General features: G+C 50.0%; 1 protein-coding gene and 1 long non-coding RNA gene across 2 annotated transcripts; both read left to right on the top strand.

Annotated features, from left to right (window-relative positions):
- Positions 1 to 895: 895 nt before the first annotated feature.
- LOC310902757 lies at positions 896 to 1,767 on the top strand. Its single transcript, XR_014586964.1, has 2 exons — positions 896 to 1,245; positions 1,422 to 1,767. It is a non-coding gene; the product is annotated as an uncharacterized lncRNA (long non-coding RNA).
- A 7,564-nt stretch (positions 1,768 to 9,331) lies between these two features.
- HHEX (hematopoietically expressed homeobox) lies at positions 9,332 to 14,634 on the top strand. Its single transcript, XM_083844783.1, has 4 exons — positions 9,332 to 9,824; positions 11,380 to 11,558; positions 11,705 to 11,755; positions 13,383 to 14,634. The coding sequence occupies exons 1-4, from the start codon at positions 9,443 to 9,445 to the stop codon at positions 13,614 to 13,616; spliced, it is 846 nt and encodes a 281-aa protein (XP_083700909.1). The 5' UTR covers positions 9,332 to 9,442; the 3' UTR covers positions 13,617 to 14,634.
- The last annotated feature ends 5,546 nt before the right edge of the window (positions 14,635 to 20,180 follow it).

Raw genomic sequence — 20,180 nt, 5'->3', positions numbered from 1 at the left:
GCAGGACCTCAACCTTGGTTCAGGCATTCTCTGAAGAAAGCACATCCCTGTGTCTAAGTTAAGGTGCAGGCAGATATGTAAAGATTAATTCTGTTTAGGCTTTATCCATAGGTCCATGCATACTCTTAAGAACCTATTTATGTCCTGAAACCTGTGGACAGGGTGACTGCTGTTTCCAAAGCCCATATAATAAACTAAGTATGAAGAAAACTAGGAAATAGGAATGGAATGAAAACGCAATGGGCAGAACATAAAAGATGAGTTAGAACAAAAGTAACTGCACCGTGGTTTTGAAGAGTGCACGTGGTGCAGCAGACTTTGCCAACATGACTTCTTTCTGCTAGTTTCTGTGATTTTATGGTTATCTAGAGCATCCTGACTCTTTAGGAATTTGTTCTTCAGTGATACACATCGAGATTTTGACAGGCCGTGGTGCTCTCTACCAAACAAGCTGGTTTATCTGTAGCACACACTTATCCTGACTAACTGACTATAACATACATTCTTACAGTTTAATATTTTACAGGTGTCAAATGGGTGCTATGAAGGATACATAAAGAGCAAGGTCATGTCTCCCAGTGGAATCTGTCCTGGTATGAAACGTGACATAATCTGAATGAGAAAAAACCAATAGAAAAGCAGCTTGGGAAGCTGCAGAAATGAAGAGCTTGGTTGAGGCACATTATCTTCAGATGCAGGCAGTTCTGACTTGATTCTGAAATCACAGGCCAATTAAATCTGCCTTGATTTATGGTCAGATTTTCTGTGCATTAGAGACTGCAGAAGAAGACTCCTTCCTTCAGGAACAAATCCTCTGGAAGGAAAATAACGGCAAGGTAGGGTTCTCCCAGTTCCTCCCAGGCTGTCAGACGTTCTTCAGTGAATAAATGTGAGCTACTCTACTCTCAATTTAAATTGGTTAGATTGTTTTAATTAATCCTGAAATTTTAATTTGCAGTATGTTTTTAAGAAAATTACTGATATTGTTTAAACTTCCCAAAGTCAGATTACACAAGCTTAAAACACAACTATACAGAGGACAGTGTGAAATGAGATCTTCTAAAGGGAAGATATATTTTTTTCCAGTTAATTTCTAGTACATGTTCAAAATATTAGATAAGGGATTTTTTGGTCTATTATGATCCTATTACTAGTGTTTTTTCCACCATCTGCAAGTCTCTGAAGCCTCTGTCCTGGTGAGCAGTCTGCCTTCTGCATCTCCTCCCCAGATGCTCTGTGTATCCAGTGAGTCTGAACAGATTTTTAAAATTCTGTGTTTGTTCACATGCAGATTGTATCTTTGGCTGTACCTTGACATGTGAACAACCACATGGATTGGCGTGTGACTGATAAGCTTAACATTTCTCACTGTTCATTTTATGAATGATCCCAGCAAATGACATTGCCTATTGTTTCCTCAGAGTCCATGGAAGAGGACACATTTTTGAACTGTGGGGATTTGTTAACCGCGCTGGGGAAGAGGAGCAACACGCAGGGACCTGATGCGGTGCTCCTTCTCCAGGCATTTCCTGCGTGTGCTTGATCCAATAAATGTGGCTGCAGAAACATGTACTTTAGATGTGTCTGAATCAGTCTGATAATTCAGCAACTGAACTGAACAGCATGCAAGCATCTATGAGGATGTAACACTAAGCTCTGGGTTTAAGTCCTGCTGCCTCTTCTCAGCAGCTATCAGCTGGCTGCTGAGGATACTCTTTAACTACCCATTTGTGTTGTTTTATAGTAATTTTGCAGCAGTATTTTTTAGAGCAAGCATTTTACAATAAACTATGGCCAGAGATCAAATTTTGGATTAGCATCTGCATCAGGTTTGGCTCCGAGGTTATAGTTTGGGTTCAAGAAAACCTCTGGGCTATGGTTTAGATTCTGCAACACTAAAACTCCTATGTCTGCACCTACAGTTTCAGGCCCCAATACTGGGATGAGGTAAGATTATGAGATGGTCAAACTATGGAAGGATTGACAAAGAGCAGCTGTTATGAAAAACTAGTTAAACCCAGTTCTTGAAGTATTAGAAAAGAACTGGGATCTTTCATACGTAAGGTCTGACAGACAGATTTTATATCAGTGTACTTATTTTCATGCCAAGTGTGATTTAGTTTTTGTTTTGCCTTTACGACAAGTATTATAATCAGTACAGGTTGTGGAGTAGATATTGCCATCCCAGTGTATATTGCTGTCCCAGTTTCCATTCAGCAGTAATTGTATTTGGTACAACGCACCCTGCTATCAGCCTGACTGCACGTCTGCCAGGAGAGCTCCACTCTTGGCTGCACAAGCATTTCAACAGGTTTCCCCGACCAGCACTGCTGACACAGAAGCAAACTGTAGAAACACAACAGCTCAATCAAGATAAAGTTTCCAACCAGGCTCCAGAGAAGGGAAACAAACATAGCAACAAACAAAGGCTATGAAATAAACTAACAGAGAGCAGCAAAGGTTGCCGTTTTGCAAAAGTGTTCCCTTAATTCCAAATGCTGAAGAGATGCAAACAGTTTCTTGCCTAACAGGGGATTACTGCTGTGGAGGGTGAATGAAACCAGACACAGCAAAAACCCACTCAGGATGCTCACCTACACCTTTCTCTGAGCCAGCTCGAGCTCACATCTGCTTAGACAGCCAACAGCAGATACAGAACTGATATGAGGCTTTTTTTATTAAATGATGCATGCTTTCCAAACACAGAAAACAACAAAACTTTCCAGATTGGATGTCAATCGCTTCTATATTCCACACATTGAATGGAGACACTACCCTCTGTCTTTGACTGGGGAAAGTATCAGATTTTTCTGCTTTGTGTCCTATATCATGTGGGTTTCCTCTCCACTCCATGATAGCATTGCCTGGGCCCAAGATGGAGTTGTTGGCAGAGCTGGGCAATTCAGAAGTTGGTGTTTCCCAATTCTACTTGAGAGGAGCAAGCTCCATGTGAAGGCCATGTTGGCTGCTCTTCCAGGAGGTGGGGCATCCTCCCAAGTCCTCGTCCCAAAGCAGAAGTCTTATTCGGTGCGTGCCCATATTCCTGGGGCATCTGAAAGTGCCATTAGTGCTCTGTGACACTGAGATTTTGCCACTAGCAGGAAACCCCATACTGTCGTCAGACCTAGCAGTAACTCCTGCCTCCTCTGGCATGAACTAGCAGGATATACTGGCATGATAATGATTCTTCCTTTTATTTCTGCCATTTAATATAGTACTTTACATGATATTTCCATATGCAACCGTCAAGGCAAATTCTGTCATGCTGTTATGAAAAGCTACATGATTTGCCTCTGAAGATCATCAGCTTCAATGGACTCCAAAACCATTACACAAGTTCTGAATTTGTCTCTGAGGCAATTCCTCTGCTGGCCTTTTAGCGCCAACTCTACCCAAGTATTTTGGCTCCTACCCATGGAAATGAAGCTTTTGAAGAGCTTCTGGACCTGGGAGTCTAGCAATCTATTTTTCAGATGAGGACAGATTTCAGATCCATCCTTCTAATTCCACAGTTAAATAGCCATTAATTCTTAGCTAGATTGTTATTGTAAGCTTCTATATCTGACTATTAACAACTGAATGCATGTATCTGCTCCAGATAAAACAAACCTACCTAGGGATTGATTTTATGATGCCAAAATGATAAAGTTTGCTAAAAAATGTAGAGTGAATGTGTAAGCTCTGGAAAACATTAACAAAAATAACTAAGTAACACTCCCCATTCATACCTAATTCCTACTGACATCAAATTTAGCCGTGTGTACTTTGGACCCGCTGGAACTCTTACAATGTACAATCTTGCTGCACAAGTCCTGTTTGAAATGTACAATATTCTGTATTCTGATTACGCCGTAAAAAATAAAGGTGTTTTGTCATCACTGTAGTTTAGGCAGATTCTCCATTGTCTGCTATCTTGTTAGAGTCATTTACATCAACACAGAGTGGGTGTACAGTAGCCAGTAGTCTGTGTTAGCAGCATTTTATGTTCAGTTTGCACTTACGTAAATGATTGTGCAAGATGTGAGAGAGAATCTAGCCCCTGGGAATTATATGTGTTTTTGGGTGTAATCTTGATGTGTGTAGCCAACACATAAGAATATAGAGAAGTTTTAACATGTTACTGTTGCCATCACCCCAAATAAATATAATTAACCAAGGAGCTTTCAGTTGCACTCATAGGCAGGATCCAGAATAGCGCATGTTTTGTGGTGGCAGATATATAGGAAATATGAGCCTGTAAGGAACAATATATTGCTTTGTTTTTCATAGCATTGTTCACCACATTCTCATAACAGTCAGATAAGAAGCTGTTTGGGCCAAGGAAGGGTTAGGAAATTGCATTCCAAAAAACATTAAAGTTTAAACAGAGTTTCATAGGATGCTGCTTTGCAATTCAGAAGAAAACTGGTGAATTATGTCACATTGAGCTGAATTAGATTTAAACTCTGGTTTCAAGAAGCTGGTATCACTGTAATTGCTAGGACAGCCCAGTACAGAAAGAAAGAGGTATTAGGGTATGTTTATTGTATGGGGCCATGTGTTCCTTCCTTCCACCACAGAGCCATAAATGTTGCATATCCCACTTTGCAGAGTCAAGGTGTCCCAGAAGAGGTATTAACATAACAATACTGGGGGCTAGAGGAAATGGAGGCACCTTACCCATGTGCTCCCCGAAGGTTCTGGCATATGTTGGCTCGGAAATCTTTGACAAGACTCTAAAGCACCATTAAAGCTTTTCTGTGCTTTTTGTTTTAATTATTATTATTATTTTTCCACAGAGATGTTGACAGCAGCATATACGAAAAGGGCACTTGCTGCTAGCAACACGTCTCATACCCACAAATACTCAGCGCCAAGCAAGAGCTCTTCGAGTCATCGGAGAGCCAAGTCAGGCCCAAAACCTTACAGAGGCATCGGTGTCTCTCTACAGAGGTTTGGGATCTTTATTTTGCCTGAGTGTAGACCACAGCCCCAGGTGGAAGAGCAAAGGAAGAACCAAAGAAGCAACCCCTGGCTGACTTTCTGCTGGACACGTTCATCTCCTGAAGTTTCCCTAGTGGTGGAGCACCACAGGTTTTCAGTACAGGGCGAGGATGCCTAAATGCTGGCAAAATAATCTGTTTTCCTCTAACCTAATGCTCAGAAACAGCTGAAGCAGTTTTGCTGAAACCTTAAAAGTACTCAGCATGAGGCAGATTCCCCCAGAACAGATTTTTTTCCACCTGAATGATTTAGATTTGGCACAATCATAATCAGATGAACATAGGGATGTAGGATGGAAAATGATAAGCCCCTGCCAGCTCTGCCTATAGTAACAGTTCACGTGTTGTCCAGCCCTTTTCAGACCAAGATTTGTCCTGTTCTGCTACATCTAATGAATTCTTTAGAAAGTGACCTGCCTTAATTTTTGCTACGGTTGTAGTGCATTTAGTAAATCAAATCGGGATGGTGAGGAGGAGGAGGATGTAAGAAGTGAATATCTAACAGATGACTTATCTGGAAGACGGCAGCACTGACTGACATCACCTTGCAACGTGCGGTGCCTCTGTCTGGAGCAGTCTGGCTTCGACGGCGCTAGGAAAATCAGAGAGGTGAACTCCCTCCTATTTCCTCCTTGGATGATGTTCAAGGCTGTGGCCTCACCTCTCTTGGAAGAGTCTTGAAATACTTTCAGTAATGGGAAGGGATGGAATGGCTGCGGGCTGGATCCTCTTGGAAAGCACCAGGTAGCATTAGCAGATGACTCTCCTGGTAGCCCGCGCTGGCTGGTAAAAGATGGACTCTGCTGGATCGTTCTCTAATTGTGAACAGCCACACGCAGTTATTTCGGCTAGGAACAATTAATCTCTGGTGTAACTCTCCTGAGGTCTGCAGAGGCACAGAGGGTGCTATGATGGGCAAAACTCCCATTTTTGAGAGCAGAAACCGGGCAGGTACCATGCCAAAAAATATGCTAGTGGTAAGAGAACCTGCGAGGCAAGCAGAGAGTTCTGGGCTTCGGGACTCGTTGCCCTTAAACATCGTGGGGGTCGTTCATAGCCTGGCGTGACCGCCCCGGGAATCAGGAACCTCTGTGGGGCGTTGCGGCAGGTAACCGGGGGCATGCGGTGGAAAATAACGCCTCGCATTTGCCGCTGGTTTGGGGAGCCCCTGCATCCATTTCCTGTTTTTCCGACGTTTGTTTTTTTGTTTCTTTGCTTGGTTTTCGTTTTGTCTGTTTGTTTCTTCTCTTCTGCCCTGTTCCGTTCCGTTCCCTTTTTCTTTCTAGCATCACCTGGTCCTCTTCGCCCCGGCGCTGTGGGCACCTGAGCGCCTCCCTGGGCTGCCCCCAGCGCCGCCACACCGAGGGGGCTCCGCGGCGGCCGGCGGGGATCCCCTACCGGCCCCCAGAGCCCTACCGGCCCCTGCCGGACACCTCGGATCCTCCCGGAGCCCCGGGCCGGAGCGGCCCCGGGCGGCGTTGGGGGGTCGGGGCGGGCAGCGGGGACCACCTGGAGCAGGTCGGGTCCCTGATTTTCTTTCTTTCTTTCTTTTCTTTTCCTTTTTTTTTTTTTTCCTCTCTTTTTTCCACTTTTTTCTCTCTCTTTTTTATTTTATTATTTTTTTTAATTGTATTTTTTTTTCCATTTCTTTCTTTTTTTGTTCTTTTTTTTTTCTTTCTTTCTTTTCTTGGTTCCTTTCGCTCAAGGCTCCTCGAAGGCAGGGGATTTCACAGAGAGCGAACGGGAGGACAGGGCCCCGAAGTTATTACAGCAAATAATGAGTTCTGCAGCCGATCCCTTTGGGCTGAGCCCGTGCCGGCGCGGGGATGCTCGCATCCCTCCCCGCCGCCCCCCGGCAGCTCCCAGCTTAGCGACAAAACTCGGGGGTGTTTCGAGTGCATTCCAAGAAAATTAAGGGGAAAGGTTTTTTAATCAGGAAAGGGGGGTATGCGTTTTTTTTTCTCTCTCTCTCGAGCATTTTCAGATGGATTGGAGTGCTTCGCAGAGGGAACCTGGCGAAGAAGGACCAGAAATCCCGCAGCACTTGCGCTGAGCTTGCGGTGCCTCCAAGCCCTTGCTCTAAATGCCCATCACCGCGGAGATCCTGGTACCGTGCTTCTTACCTGGAGCTGCGCTATCTCCCTCACAACAGAAACTACAAACAGAATGCGTGTTCCAAAAGAAAGGGAAAAAAGGTTTTATTTAATCCAGAAAATAATTAAAATCTCATGTATTTTTATTGGTTTTAGTATCCAGCAGAGTGAAAATATTGAAACTCCGAGACCCCTTGCATTAAAAAGTCACAACTGTTCTATTTTATTAGTTCTGACTGTGTGAAAAAAATTATAAGGACAACATTGAAAAAATCCGGGTTTTAGAGCCCCGAATGGCCATAAAAACAATAAAATCAACTATAAAACCTGCACTAGTGATATTAAAAAATTATGTAGTTCAATAAATGTGACATTTCATGAATGCGGATTTAATAGTCTCCAACCCGTGGAAGGAGGAAGGCTAAGGTCTAACAATTGAATTTGAAAGGGGCGGTGCTGCAGAACTGCAAAATTAAGTGCTTCATTTTTCTTGTTAGGGATTATGCAGTGGTAGTGGAATGTAATAACTGTGCCATTAAAACTTCCTTTTAACAAGGCCTATTGCTTGTATAAAAGTCAGAAAAGAATAATCTCTTCCTCTATTTATTTGTTTCCCAATAATATGGCAAAACATGTTTTTTTTTACTTTTTGCTTAAACTTGTTCTCAGGATTTTGAATCGACAGCTTGTAAAATATTGTGGAGGCCCTCTACGCCGCTGCCTCATATCATGCACGTCATTATTCCAGAGGGCAATGGGTCATCGGTTTACTGTACATTTATTAAGTAAATCAAGCTGCAAATCCAACACTTCCAGATGAAAACATTAGCTAAGCCCCTTGGAAAGAGCAATGCCTGGGAGACTGAGCACGGAGAGAAAAAATAATCAAAACTGTCAGCTCACTTTACGTGTACCTGATATTTACAAGACACAAGACCACGCTTTAAAGGTGAGTTTTGGCATTTGTTAACAATGTAAAGAAAAAAAAAACAACCTCCCTATATTATTAAAAATATATGTATTTCCATTTCACCAACACCCTTTCGTCTTGCTCTGAGCCTCTTAGTTATTAAGATCTTCGTGGGTTTGAACCGGAGACCCTCATTTTTTGGGGGGGGAAGAAAAAAAAAATAAGGCAAGAATACGAACTGTTAAACCAGCACCTGCTATTCCTTAACAGCCTTCTGCGCTCGCTGTCACCAGCCCGGAGGGGTCCGGGGGAGGAGGAGGAGCAGCGGCCCGGCGGGCACCTGCCGCCCGCGCTCCCACGGGGAAGGCACCGGCACCGCCGCCGCCGTCGGGCCGAGTGCCGGGGGGGCCGGGGCGGGCGGGGGTCGCTGCCCCGGGCGAGGGGCCGGGAGCCGCCGGCATGCGGTGAGCGCTCACGTCCAGTCCCGTCCCGTTCCCACCCCCCGGGAGGCGGCGGGGCAGGAGGAAGCGCACCGCGGGTTTTTGGAAACGAAAATCGCCGGTGTCCAGGTGGCGCTGCTGGAGGGAAGGAGGGCGAGCGGCCGCCCGGCGCGGCCTCGGCGCCTGCTTCCCTTCGGGGCTGTCGGAAAGCCGGGGCCCGGCGCCGCGCCCGCCCCGTCGAGGGGCGTCCGCAGCCCCCGCGCCGCCCCGCTGCGTACCGGCCGGCGAGGCACCGAGCAGGAAATCGCGCCGCCCCGCTCCGCGCCCCGCCGGGCTCTCGGGGCCATCCCGGGGGACGGGACAGGGCCCCGCCGCCGCCCCTCGCCCACGCGTGGCCCCCGCTCGGCGGCCGTGCCCCCCTGCCCCGTTCCCGGTCCCCGCAGCCACGGGGAGAGACGGCGCGGGGCCTCCCCCGGGTTCCGCTGAGCACGGAGGGGAGACCGGGGCGGGGTGGGGGGGGACCGGGGACAAGGCAGCCGCGCACCCCCCGTTCCCTGCCTCTCCCTCATCCCGGGTGCGGCGGGCTCTCCCCCGCGGGGTCTCCCCGCATCCGGCCGGGGAGGCAGCGCCGAGTCCCGGCCCGGTGCCGTCGAAGCCCGCCCGGTGTCCCCGGCCTCGGTGCCCCCGCGCGGTGCCGTCGGGGCCCGTCTCGCCGGTCGGCGCCGCGGGGCGTTTGCTGCGGGGAGGCGGGCGGGGGGGGGGGGGGGGAGCGTTTGCCGGCGGGGGGTGGTTTCCCCCTTCCCTGGCCGGGCTCATTGGCTAGACGGAGCCGTGGCAGGAAGGGGACAGAGACCACGCGGGCTCCGCCCCGCGCCAATAGAAACCTATCGGAGGGTAACCCGAGCCCAGAGAAAGCCGCGGCGGCGGTGCCAGCTCCCGGCCGCGGCGCTCGGGGCCGGCTCAGGGCAGGGGCGGCCGGGGCGGCGCGGGGGGCGCGGGCGGCGGGGTGGCCGGGCCATGCAGTACCAGCCCCCGGGCGCGGCGCCGACGGCGGCCCTGGGCGTCGGCGTCCCGCTGTACGCGCCCACGCCGCTGCTGCAGCCCGCGCACCCCACGCCCTTCTACATCGAGGACATCCTGGGCCGCGGCCCCGCCGCCGCCCCGGCCCCCCACTCCCTGCCCGCCCCGCCGCCGCCGACGCTGCCGTCGCCCAACTCGTCCTTCACCAGCCTGGTGGCCCCGTACCGGACCCCCGTCTACGAGCCGACCCCCGTCCACCCGGCCTTCTCCCACCACCTCGCCGCCACCTACGGCGCCGGCGCCTACGCCGGGCCCCTCTACTCCTTCCCCCGCGCCGTCGGCGACTACACGCACGCTCTGATCCGGCAGGACCCCCTGGGTAAGCCACAGCCTCTCCGCCCCGTCCCGTCCCAGCCCGTCCCGTCCCGTCCCTTCCCGTCCAACACGGGACAAGGCACGGGAAGCTGCCCCCGGCCCCTCCTGGCCCCGCCGCCATCCCGCGCTCCCTCCGTGCCTCCCCGGCCTCCCTCCGTCTCCGTCTGATTTACAGTAAATTAAAGAAGCGCCGCGCTCCGGCGCTGGGAGCGAGACCACAGTGCGCGGCCGCGGTGACTCAGATTTGTTTTCCTTCAACCAAGTGACTCTGCGAGTGTCCTTAGTAATGTCGCGTGTGGTTTTGGTGGGGAGTTTTAATTGTGCTGGGAGATCGCAGCGCAGATCTGAGCCCTTTCCTGCGGATGACTTGAAAAACAGCCGGCGGGGCCGGGGCTCCGCTCGCCGGGCCCCCGCGGCTCCCCCGCGCCTGGGGGCGGCCCCGGCGGCCCCCGGGCCGGGGGCAAGGTCCCCGCTGCGGGGGCCGAGCCCAGCGCCGCCCCGGCCCGGGCCGCCGCACTTGTTCGGGGGGGATTGCAAAACTGGACCTGACTCACCGCGGCTGTGCAGTGAAAGAGGCTGACCCTTTCCGTTCATACAGGAAACCTTGAGCTCTCGATAGGAGTAAATCTGGTTTCAGAAGCTGTTAAGTGTTTTCCTGGCCGCCTGAAGCAGGCTCTTCCCCGGGAGTCGTGCACGTTGCTGATTACTTTATCGACATCCTCAATACAGACAAATTCAGGAAACACTCGACTTCTGATAGCCGGGATCCGTTTTTCTGATATTGTTCATTTCCTCTGTGTGGGATGTGACTTTATGACAGCTAAAATAACCAGTTGCTTCCTATTTTTTGAGTCTGTTTTGCACCAGAATTACTAAAGCCTGACGCAAGCAAAATCTTGAAAAACAATGCAGCGAATTTCAAAGGCTGCAGGCAGCAAGACAGAAAGACAAACACGGTGACTCAGGGGCACTGGCCGGAGCCGCTGGGCCCGGGACGCGGCCGCTGCTCGGTGGCAGGGCTGGGCCCCCTCCGTGTCGCCTCACCCCGCGGCTCCAGCCGGCCCCTGGAGAGCCCCGGCCCGGTCCTGGTCCCGGTGCTGGGCCCGGTCCCGGTGCCACCCTGCCAGCCCCCAGCCCCGGGGGGCTCCAGGCGCTGCTTGCCCCAAGCCGCTGGGGCTGCTGTCGGTGCCTCCCCAGCCGCGCCCGACCCCAGCGCTCTTTTGGGGACATCTTAGTAAGAGAGCAGAAGGAAGCAAAGGTCTTTTTTTTTTTTTTTTTTTTTTTCTTCGTCTTCTCACTCTTTTCTTTGCGAGATAGACCAACAGGAAACACATTGACGGAAACGTTGCCAAAGCCCGCGGAGTGGCTTTAACTGGTCTCTCTGTTCGGCGGAGGCGAAAAATCAGAGGAGGCAAAATCTAGGGGGAGGCCGAGTCAGGGGCACGGACAGGAGCGGGGCAAGGCCAGACACGGCCCCACCGAGCCCCCGGCCTGGTCTCAGGATGGCTGGCAGCGGGGCTTGGCGGTGACAGCGGCGCTGTGTGTGCCTCTCTCTGAAGGGAAGCCGCTGCTGTGGAGCCCCTTTATCCAGCGGCCGCTGCACAAGAGGAAAGGGGGACAGGTCCGCTTCTCCAACGACCAGACCATCGAACTGGAGAAGAAATTCGAGACGCAGAAATACCTCTCGCCGCCGGAGAGGAAGCGCCTGGCCAAGATGCTGCAGCTCAGCGAGAGGCAGGTGAGGCCGCGCTGCACAACAGCTCCTGCTCCTGCCCCTGCCCCTGCCCTGGCGTCCCCGGCTCCTTGCTTCTCTCTCCACAACTCGGATGAGGCTCCCGTTGCTCCCCGACTACCCTGTACCTTTTCTCTCGTTTTGTTGTTCAGGTCAAAACGTGGTTTCAGAATCGCAGAGCCAAATGGAGGCGTCTAAAGCAGGTACAGGGATGTTTCTGTTTCTATAGAAATAAGTATTTTAATTGTCTTATCTTACGCCCATGCTCGCCTATTCCAGGTTGTATGCAGAAGTCATCTGAAAGGCTGTTTAACCTCTTCACCTTGATTAAAAAGACAAATAGTCATGCTGGAATCCATGAGGGCTCGTTCAGGCAGCACTAATGTTAAAAGCTCCTAATGTAGTTCCTATATCAATTATGCCCGGCTTTCACACACCGCCTATTAAAACTCCACGCTAATTGTTTTGTAAACCCATATGTTGTTTATCCAATTAACGTGGAGAAGATAAGTGATTGTCAGTAAATTACTTAGGCAGTTGTTTTGGAGGAGAATATTTACCGGCCTTTTAAATCACCTTTTCTTAATAAACACAGGGCGATTTATTCTGCAAACGCTGGGAGAGGCGAGTACAAACGCCTTGTTAGTTTTGAGGAGCGTATGGAAAATTAAGTTGCTTTTACTTTTCGTTTACGAATAGTTACAGTGTGTGAACTGAGCGCTCAAAGCGGTTTCCCTTCCCTCACAAGTTGTGCTCAAGTGGATATAAATCTGTCCTCACGGCCCAGAGGGCCTGATCCTGCCCGGCTCACCCGGATCAGGGCCCCTCAGCTCAGAGATCTCTGAAAAGTCCCCGCATCGTGGCCTGATGCAGTGAGCGTGACAGGACTGGCGAGTCTCACTGGAAAATTGGCCCTTAATATCAAAAGAACAGAAAACTAATCACAGTGCCACATTCTAGAATATTTATTCTGTGGCCTTTCCCCGGGTTTCACCTCAGTACCTCTGTTGATTTTGAACGAAATCCCTTCGCTCCTTGGCGGGACCTGACCCCTCCGCAATGTCCGGAGAGCTCGCTTGGGACCTCAGCCATTTTAAGTCATTTCCTCCTTTTTGTTCAGTCACATCCATTTCTCTGAGCCTGCACTAATGTATCATGGGTGCGTGTCTCTGCCTGCTTTCTCTTTGCTTAGGAGTGTCATTTCATGCCCCGTAGGGGACGAGGCTCCCCAGGTGGCTGCCGACACAGGGCTACTCCTGCCTGGGAGCAGGGCTCTGGCTTTGTGGGGGCTGGTTTGGTTTTCAGTGGTGTGTATTTTAATGTTGAGGTTTAGCCTTACAGCTTCATTAGTATATTTTTTCCCGTTTACTTTCGGACCACTGATGGACTCGGCCTCCCTCCTTTTGCCGTTGGGTGTAATTAAGGAAAGATCGGGGCAGGAGGAAGCTGTGTGTCCGTGTTTGTAGACTCATAATAAACATTTGCTTTACTAAAGACAAAAGTTCAGAGGTTCCTGGGCTCCGGCAGCTCCACAGTCTTTTGAAGTGGCTGCGATAACCATCGCCAAGGAGCCTCATTCGCGGCAGCGTCCCCTGTGGCTGCCGGGGCGCGGGATCAGAGCCGAGCCCCGCGTGCAGCCGAGCCCTGGGCTGGCCCGGTGCCGCTCGCAGGGTGGGAGTGTGGGCGGGAGGCCTGGGCGGCAGCAGGACACCTGCCCTTCCCTGCAGGGTCTGAGGAAACCCGTGGTGGTTTTCCCTCCCGGCGCAGCCCCTCAGGCCTCCTGGCGCTGTGGCACGTATTTCTGTATCACGCGGGTTTCTTTCCCTGCAGGAGAACCCCCAAGCCACCAAGAAGGAAGAAGTGGAAGGTGCTGACAGTCACGGTGACCAAAGGCCGGAGAGCTGCCCGAGCCCTGAGCAGAAGGGCAAGGAGGTGTCCCTGGACGGCTCGCAGTACACCCCCTCGCCCGCCTCACAGGAGGACCTGGAGTCAGACGTCTCCGACGATTCTGATCAAGAAGTGGACATTGAAGGCGACAAAGGCTTTTACAACCCTTCCCACTAACGGCCCCACGCGGAGAGTGGACCCTAGCTCAGCTTGCACTTTACCAGGGGCTGGCTTGAAAGAGTATTTTTCTACAGGAGAAGAATTTCAGCATTCCACTGGAAGAAAAAGAAACAGACAGACTTGTTTTATAATAAGGAGAGAAAGCAAGACATATTTTCCGCAAACAGTCCATTTTTGGCAGATCTCTAATTTGGTTAAAGGAGCAGATCCGTGGTTTGTATTTAATTTGTAAGATATATTTGTACATTGATTGATGTTCTAACTGGAACATAGTACTGCATCCCATCCTTACTCGCTGGGGGTCTGGATCAGCTGCTGTTAGGGATCAGGCAGAACTCATCTCTGGCTAGCGTGGAAGTGAGTACGGATTGCAGGACTAAGCCCATTGTATGTGTAAACAAATGTAGTTTAAATAGATTAATTTAAACCCTTTGCAAGCAGAGAAATGTGTTCATTGAAATATAGAGGGATTCAACCATCCCTACAAGTGCCTTATGCTCACACCCTTTTACCTGCCATGGTGCTCTCTTCTGAGACATCCCTCTCTTTATCAGGTGGAGTCTTTGGACAGATCCGTTTTTGCTCTTGCATGAGATAAATGTGCCTCCTCAAATTTTTGGGGACTTTGCCCTGCAGTCTGGATGGTTCCATTTGCAGAAAAAAAAAAAAAAAGAAAAAAAAAGTATATTTTCTCCTTGAAAAATCTCTAGCATTGTTTTTTTCCGGATTTCATATTTGAGAAGAAAATGCAAGGAGTGATAGTGCCCTGCTGCAGGAGAGAACCTGGCATCAGCTGCAGGGGATAAATGGGGCACAGAGCAGAGGGAAGATAATGCCTGTTGTATACATATCTGCTTTTGTACATACTAGTTTGCTTTGAAAGTCTTGCGGTTTTATACCTCACATTGTTCATATTTTGTACATATTTGTTCAATGTTAAAAGAAAAAAAAAAGCAAAAACTGGTATTTAATTTTTGACGGACTCATCTGTGAAATAAAACTAAACTCAGCACCACGCGCCGTCCAGTTTCTGGCAGCAGAATCCCCAAACCTCCCCAGCAGTGCCCGGGGAAGCTGTGATTGGGTTTTTCCCCCCCCAGTGCCGTTCCGGTGGCCGGTCCCTCGTGTCCGTCGTGTCCCTCGTGGGCTCAACGCTTCGTTGCTGTTTCGCAGCCGCTCGGCGGGCGAGCTGCGGGGCGGGCGAAGCCTCCGGGGGGGTGCGTGCGGGTCCCGGCTGGGAGCCCGGGGGGGGACAAGGGCTGGAGGAGGAGCGGGCTCTGCTCGGGGCCGGGCATCGACCCCAGCCGGGGCAGCCGCTGACCTGCCTGAGTCAATAGTGGTTATTCATCGGCCTTTCTCCGAAATGCCGCCGGCCCGGGGGCGCGGGAAGGAGCACGGCAAGCAGGGGGCACGGGGGGGGCTCGGTCCGTCCGGGGTCACTGCCCGCCCTTCCCCGGGCTCCCCGCACGGCTCCGCCCGCCCCGGCCGGGCAGCCCCGGGGGGGTCTCGGTGCCCGGGGAGGGTCTCGGGGAGCAGGGGATGGAGGCGCGGGACCGGCCCGGGTTGCGTCTAACCGGGGTCTCGCTTCGCGGGAGCGGCCGCGCGTTCTGCAAAGCGGAGTGGCCCGAGATGAGTTTTAGGGTTTTAAGACCTAAAAAGACACCCTCGCCGGGTGTGGGGGGCCAGGCCGCGGTCACCCCCAGTGCCAAGGGGCCAGGACCCGGAGGAGACCCCCCCCCCGGTGCCGAACGGAGCCCCGGGATGCTGCGCGCGCGGCGGCGCCCCGCGGGTGGGCAGCGCGGATGCCTCCGTCGGCAGCCGCCGGGCCGGGGATGTGGATTTGCAGGGTGTCGGGGCAGGTGACAACAGGGCCGCCGCCCAGGCTGTGCAAACGCCCTCGCTGCCCCCCGCGGGGGGCTCACGGCTCGGCGGCAGGTGGGCAAAACACCTGGGGACCCGCGTGGGGCGGCGGGCGGCTCTGCCCGGCTCTCGTCGCGCCCTCCTCGGCGGGAGAAAAGCAGCCAAGGCACTTTACACCGTTCGGCCAAAGCTTCGAGCCCCCTCCGTGCCACCCTGCTTTTTCGTATTTGTTTGCCTGTTGGCTATTTCATGCCGAACTAGCACGTCTGACCTTTACAGCACAACTCCCGTCTTGTTTTCGACTCTTTTATCAGCAGATTCAACTTGAAAATGGTTATCATTTAGCAGAAAAACAAACAGAAAAGCACATTTTTGTAAGCAAAACGTTAATGATTGGAAGAATTGCACCAATTTCAGCTTGACAGTGTGTGATTAATCCTCCGGGTCAGGTACTTATATTTTTAGTCATTAGGTTCGTCGGCCTTTGATATGCACAACTGTTTCTAGCCTAATAGGGTATCGACCCAGCTGCCTATGTACTTTGACTCCTTAAACACCGCGGCTCCCGGGCCTGCGGGGGCCACCGTGGCCGGGCCGGGCACAGCCACCCGCTGCGGGGGATGCCCGGGCTGCTGGGGCCGGGGGCAGCGCCGGGGGGACCCAGGGCCCAGAGAGTCCCGGCCCCAAAAGCCCGGAGGCCGCCCATGTGCGGGGCTGGGTGCACCCCGCGGCCGGACACGCGTGGGGCAGCCCGGTGGCCGTCCCTGGGGGAGCCTCGAGTGCTTCCGCGGTGTGCGGCGGGGGGAGGAGGAAAGTGGTTGCACGATGTTTGCAGTCCCGGACACTCTAATCCTTTCTAATGAAACGGCCGGAGCCTCTCTTATTGCACAATAATAGGAAATAATAACTTAGGGCGCCTAATTGTTTGCTCTCACAGAAAAGGACCTGCCTCTGTTCATCCAGGATTAATGGAGGGTTTACCACTGAGTTTAGTGGACACCAATAAATTATAGTAGGCCCCCATGAAATCTGCTATCAGGTGGCTTCTCAGAGGACAAAAAATCTGTGCGTGGTATTACTGTCTTTCAGCTACATATAGAGAGAGAGAGGGGAGAGAGAGAGTAGAGAAGTATATCTATATAAAGATTAGATTTTAAAGACATCATTTTAGCACAAGAGAAAGTTTCAAGACAGGCAGTGGTGAAAACCTGAAATAAGAACCAAGGGCAGGTCAGAGCATGCTGATCTTATTCAGATCAACCTCCAACTAACGTTTAATGATGCTTTGGGCTTAATAAGGACAGAAATATTTTGTCCAGTACCGAAAGTGACAGCAAGTGCTTACTGAAGAGCCTTTACTGAATGTGGAGCTTCAGCCTTATTCTGACTCATGGGCTTTGTTGGCTTCAGGCCTTTATTTAAAAAAAAAAAAAAAATTCAATGTATTTTTCTGAAATGTTTCAGGTGGTGCACCCCCAAGGCCAAAAAAACTTGACACAGCTGTGAAAAGAACTCATCATGATAACTTAAGTGGCTCCATTTTACAACTCCATTGTTCGAGAGCTATTGGTAAATGACTACTAAGAACAAGCAAGCCAAGTTGAGACTGTGTTAATTTGGTCACTTGGAGTTATACAAGTGAATTACTATTTAGTGGATGCTTTCGTTTGAGTTGGTGACTCCTAATTTTTTCCCTGACAACCAGGTACCCACCCATGTCATAAAGACATCATCCGTAATGGGCTAATTGAAATGTAGATTTTTTTCCTTTTTTTTTCCTACCAGACTGATACCCACCCATAAAGCCTTAATAATAAACAGAACTAATTGACTTTTTTTTTTTTCTTTTTTCCCCGTATAAAAAGTCAGAGAGGCTGGGCTCATGCTTGTTGTAATGACTTTTTCCCTTGCCTCTTAAAGAAAAAAAAAAAAAAAAAAAAAGCTTTCCTGAAAGTATTGTGAAAGTATTGTTTAAGATGTCAAAGATGCCGGTACAATTCTGGGAAACACTCTAATTTGTTCACTCTCCAGTCAGCTTGGTAGAAGCAAAACAGTGTAAGGATGTACATTAATGACTAAGAGCTTATCTGTTGACGCTGTAGAAGATCACAATTTTTACAATGTGAACGTGTGCATGCATGTGGGCTAGACAGTTTAAAATAGCTGTTTAAAGGAGTAGATTAGATTGAGGGCTTTGTCTGAGTTTGCTGCAAAATGAAGTCAGAATCAAAACCAATTGCTGTCTGGTGGCCTGTACAAAATGAGCTGGTGCTCACACCCAACTGGAAATACTGATGGTAAAGACACATTGAGCTTTGCTGTCATTGGTACAACTTAGGCAAATACATTGGGGCAAGAGAGAATGGGCATGGAAAATGAGCTAGGATCTCATCTGCCGTAGGGAAAGGGCCATTTCCAGGAGAAATAATTCAATCAATCTTATTTAAGGACTAAAAATCCCATCTGACAATACATAGACTATTCAATACCTTTAGTATGACTTTAGCAGGCTGAGTTATTGCCTGTCTGGACTACAGACCTAATAAAACTGAGCAGAACATGATCTCGGAAGACTTTTGGTAGGTTGTGCTTTTGAAAAAATATAGGGTCTGACTGAACTAAACCTACTGAAACAGGATCTTTTTCTCCTATTGTCTAGACAAGACCTTAGAGGATTCCCTGCATGTCAATTTGTGTCAGTGCTTTGAAGACCTACGTGGAGAAACTTCTTATTGATTGTTTCCTGTGTTACAATTCTCCTTGGCTGTTGCAGTGAGACTTCCCATGAGCACGGTGTGTCATTTTAAAAAGTATTCTGGCATTGTCTAGACGGGTATAGAAGTTGTATTTTTAGAATGACTTAGCAAACACTTTTTAACACCTTTTAGCATTTGACTTGTCCTATCTATGCAAGGTTTCAGAACGTGTTGGTTGAGCCGCGTTAGCTAGTATCTTAAAAAACACAACTTATATCCTAGTCTAGACGTACTAAAAGAGAGTGTTTATCCTGGGGTACACCCACATGAGGGTACAACTCTTTTAAAATGAGTCAGGACTGCCTACTACAATGCAGTTTATCTCAATGACTTGCTGCAGATATCAGGATAAAGATCACAGGTTAAAAGGGGAAGAGGTAACTTTGCTTTATACACATCAGTTCTTCCACTTCCTTCTCTGTGTAAGAAGGAACCCTCCTAGCAGCCAAAAGACCTCCTAACCTCGCGCACGGAGTCAATCAGAGAGCAGCTGAGGCCTGTAGCAAACCTAAGGCACAGTTCTGCAAAAGGCTGGGCCAGCAGCAGAGGTTACTCTCTGGGGATTTGCCCTCCCAGGTCTGTCACCAAAACTCTGCTTCTGCCAGGGGAGTCCTTTCCAGACCTACCCTGAATGAAAACAGCCCAAGTTAGTGTAATATAATTGACTTTAAGGAAGAGGTCTGCACTGACTTGGTTCGTTTTGCCTGGTGACTGTCAGGAAACATTATGCCAAACTGTGTGGGCAGCAGGGACCAGGTTGTAGTTTTCCACCCTGGGGAGATTTGGAAACAACCCTAGGAAGCAGTGGACGGGGCCCACCCAACGGAGCTAAGCCCAGCTCCCTGGTTCAGGCCCTGGAGGCTGACCCAGGCAGTGCTGTCTCCCTCACCGATGTTGCACTTAGTACAACATTGCCTCCTTGGTGCTGTAACTCCCACCCTCCTTTAGGAGCATCCTGCCCTTGGTGAAGCAGCCAAAAATAATTCAGTGGGGCAGCAGGCAGTGCCTGACGGCAGCAGAGGCAGCCACGCTCTCGGCAGGCTGCACTATGGGGCTCGTCTTGCTCAGCAGGCTGGAGACTCGCGGCACTTCCTGACAACCAGGCCCCTTTGACGCAGCTGTTTTTGGGAGGTTTAGGGTTGAACCAAATCAAGTCACTTTTGAAAATCTTGGTCAAAATTGCATACAAATAGCCTTCACGTTGTTCGGTTTCCCATACTGTAGTAAGAAAAGACAGTGCTGATGCTGCAATAGCTGAATAAAAGACACCTGCTTGCTGCCAGTGCTATTCTCGTAATGAATTCTGTTCATGCTGAGTGCTGGTTTGCTCCACCAGCTGCATCCTCCTGAATTTTTAGGAGTGTCTGGGTGGTCAGGACATACTCGCTGGGAGCTCAGGAGGTGAGTATTAGCATATAGTAGAGTATATTTATGTCCTAATTTAAAAAACACACATTGGAAAGTCACCTTTAGCATCTCCATGCTGCACTGCAATTTTTCTCCATTTTTAACTATTTTTTTTTTTTTTTTTTCCTGTAAGAGAACATATGCTACTTGCAGATGGAAACGAAAGTTTTTGCTAAAGAAAGTTCTGCTACACATGCCTGCAGGTAACACGATACCAGCACTCCTCCGAGGGTAACACGCAGCGGTGTAAGTGTGCTCAGTTTCAGAATATTTTGCAAGATTGCAGAAGTTCCCTGTGCTTCAAGAAATAAATATTTTGCACTCACAGTTGTGGTTGGGGGCAGCAGTTTTGATTCAAAACTCAACACTCCAGAATGAAATTACTGTGTTGTAATATAGCCCTTGGAAGTGGTTTCTTGACAAAATTATTTTATATCCATGTGTATTTTTTTTTAATCTAATACTTTTGCCTCATGACTACCTCCTGAACTATCAATTGCATGATTCATTAATATAACCTGTGCAGTCTTATTTCCTA

The sequence above is a fragment of the Anser anser genome (assembly GCF_964211835.1).
Source record: "Anser anser genome assembly, chromosome: 7".
NCBI classification, from domain to species: Eukaryota; Metazoa; Chordata; class Aves; order Anseriformes; family Anatidae; genus Anser; species Anser anser.
The sequence above is the reverse complement of the archived record's forward strand: the minus strand, read 5'-3'. Positions and strand labels throughout refer to the sequence as shown.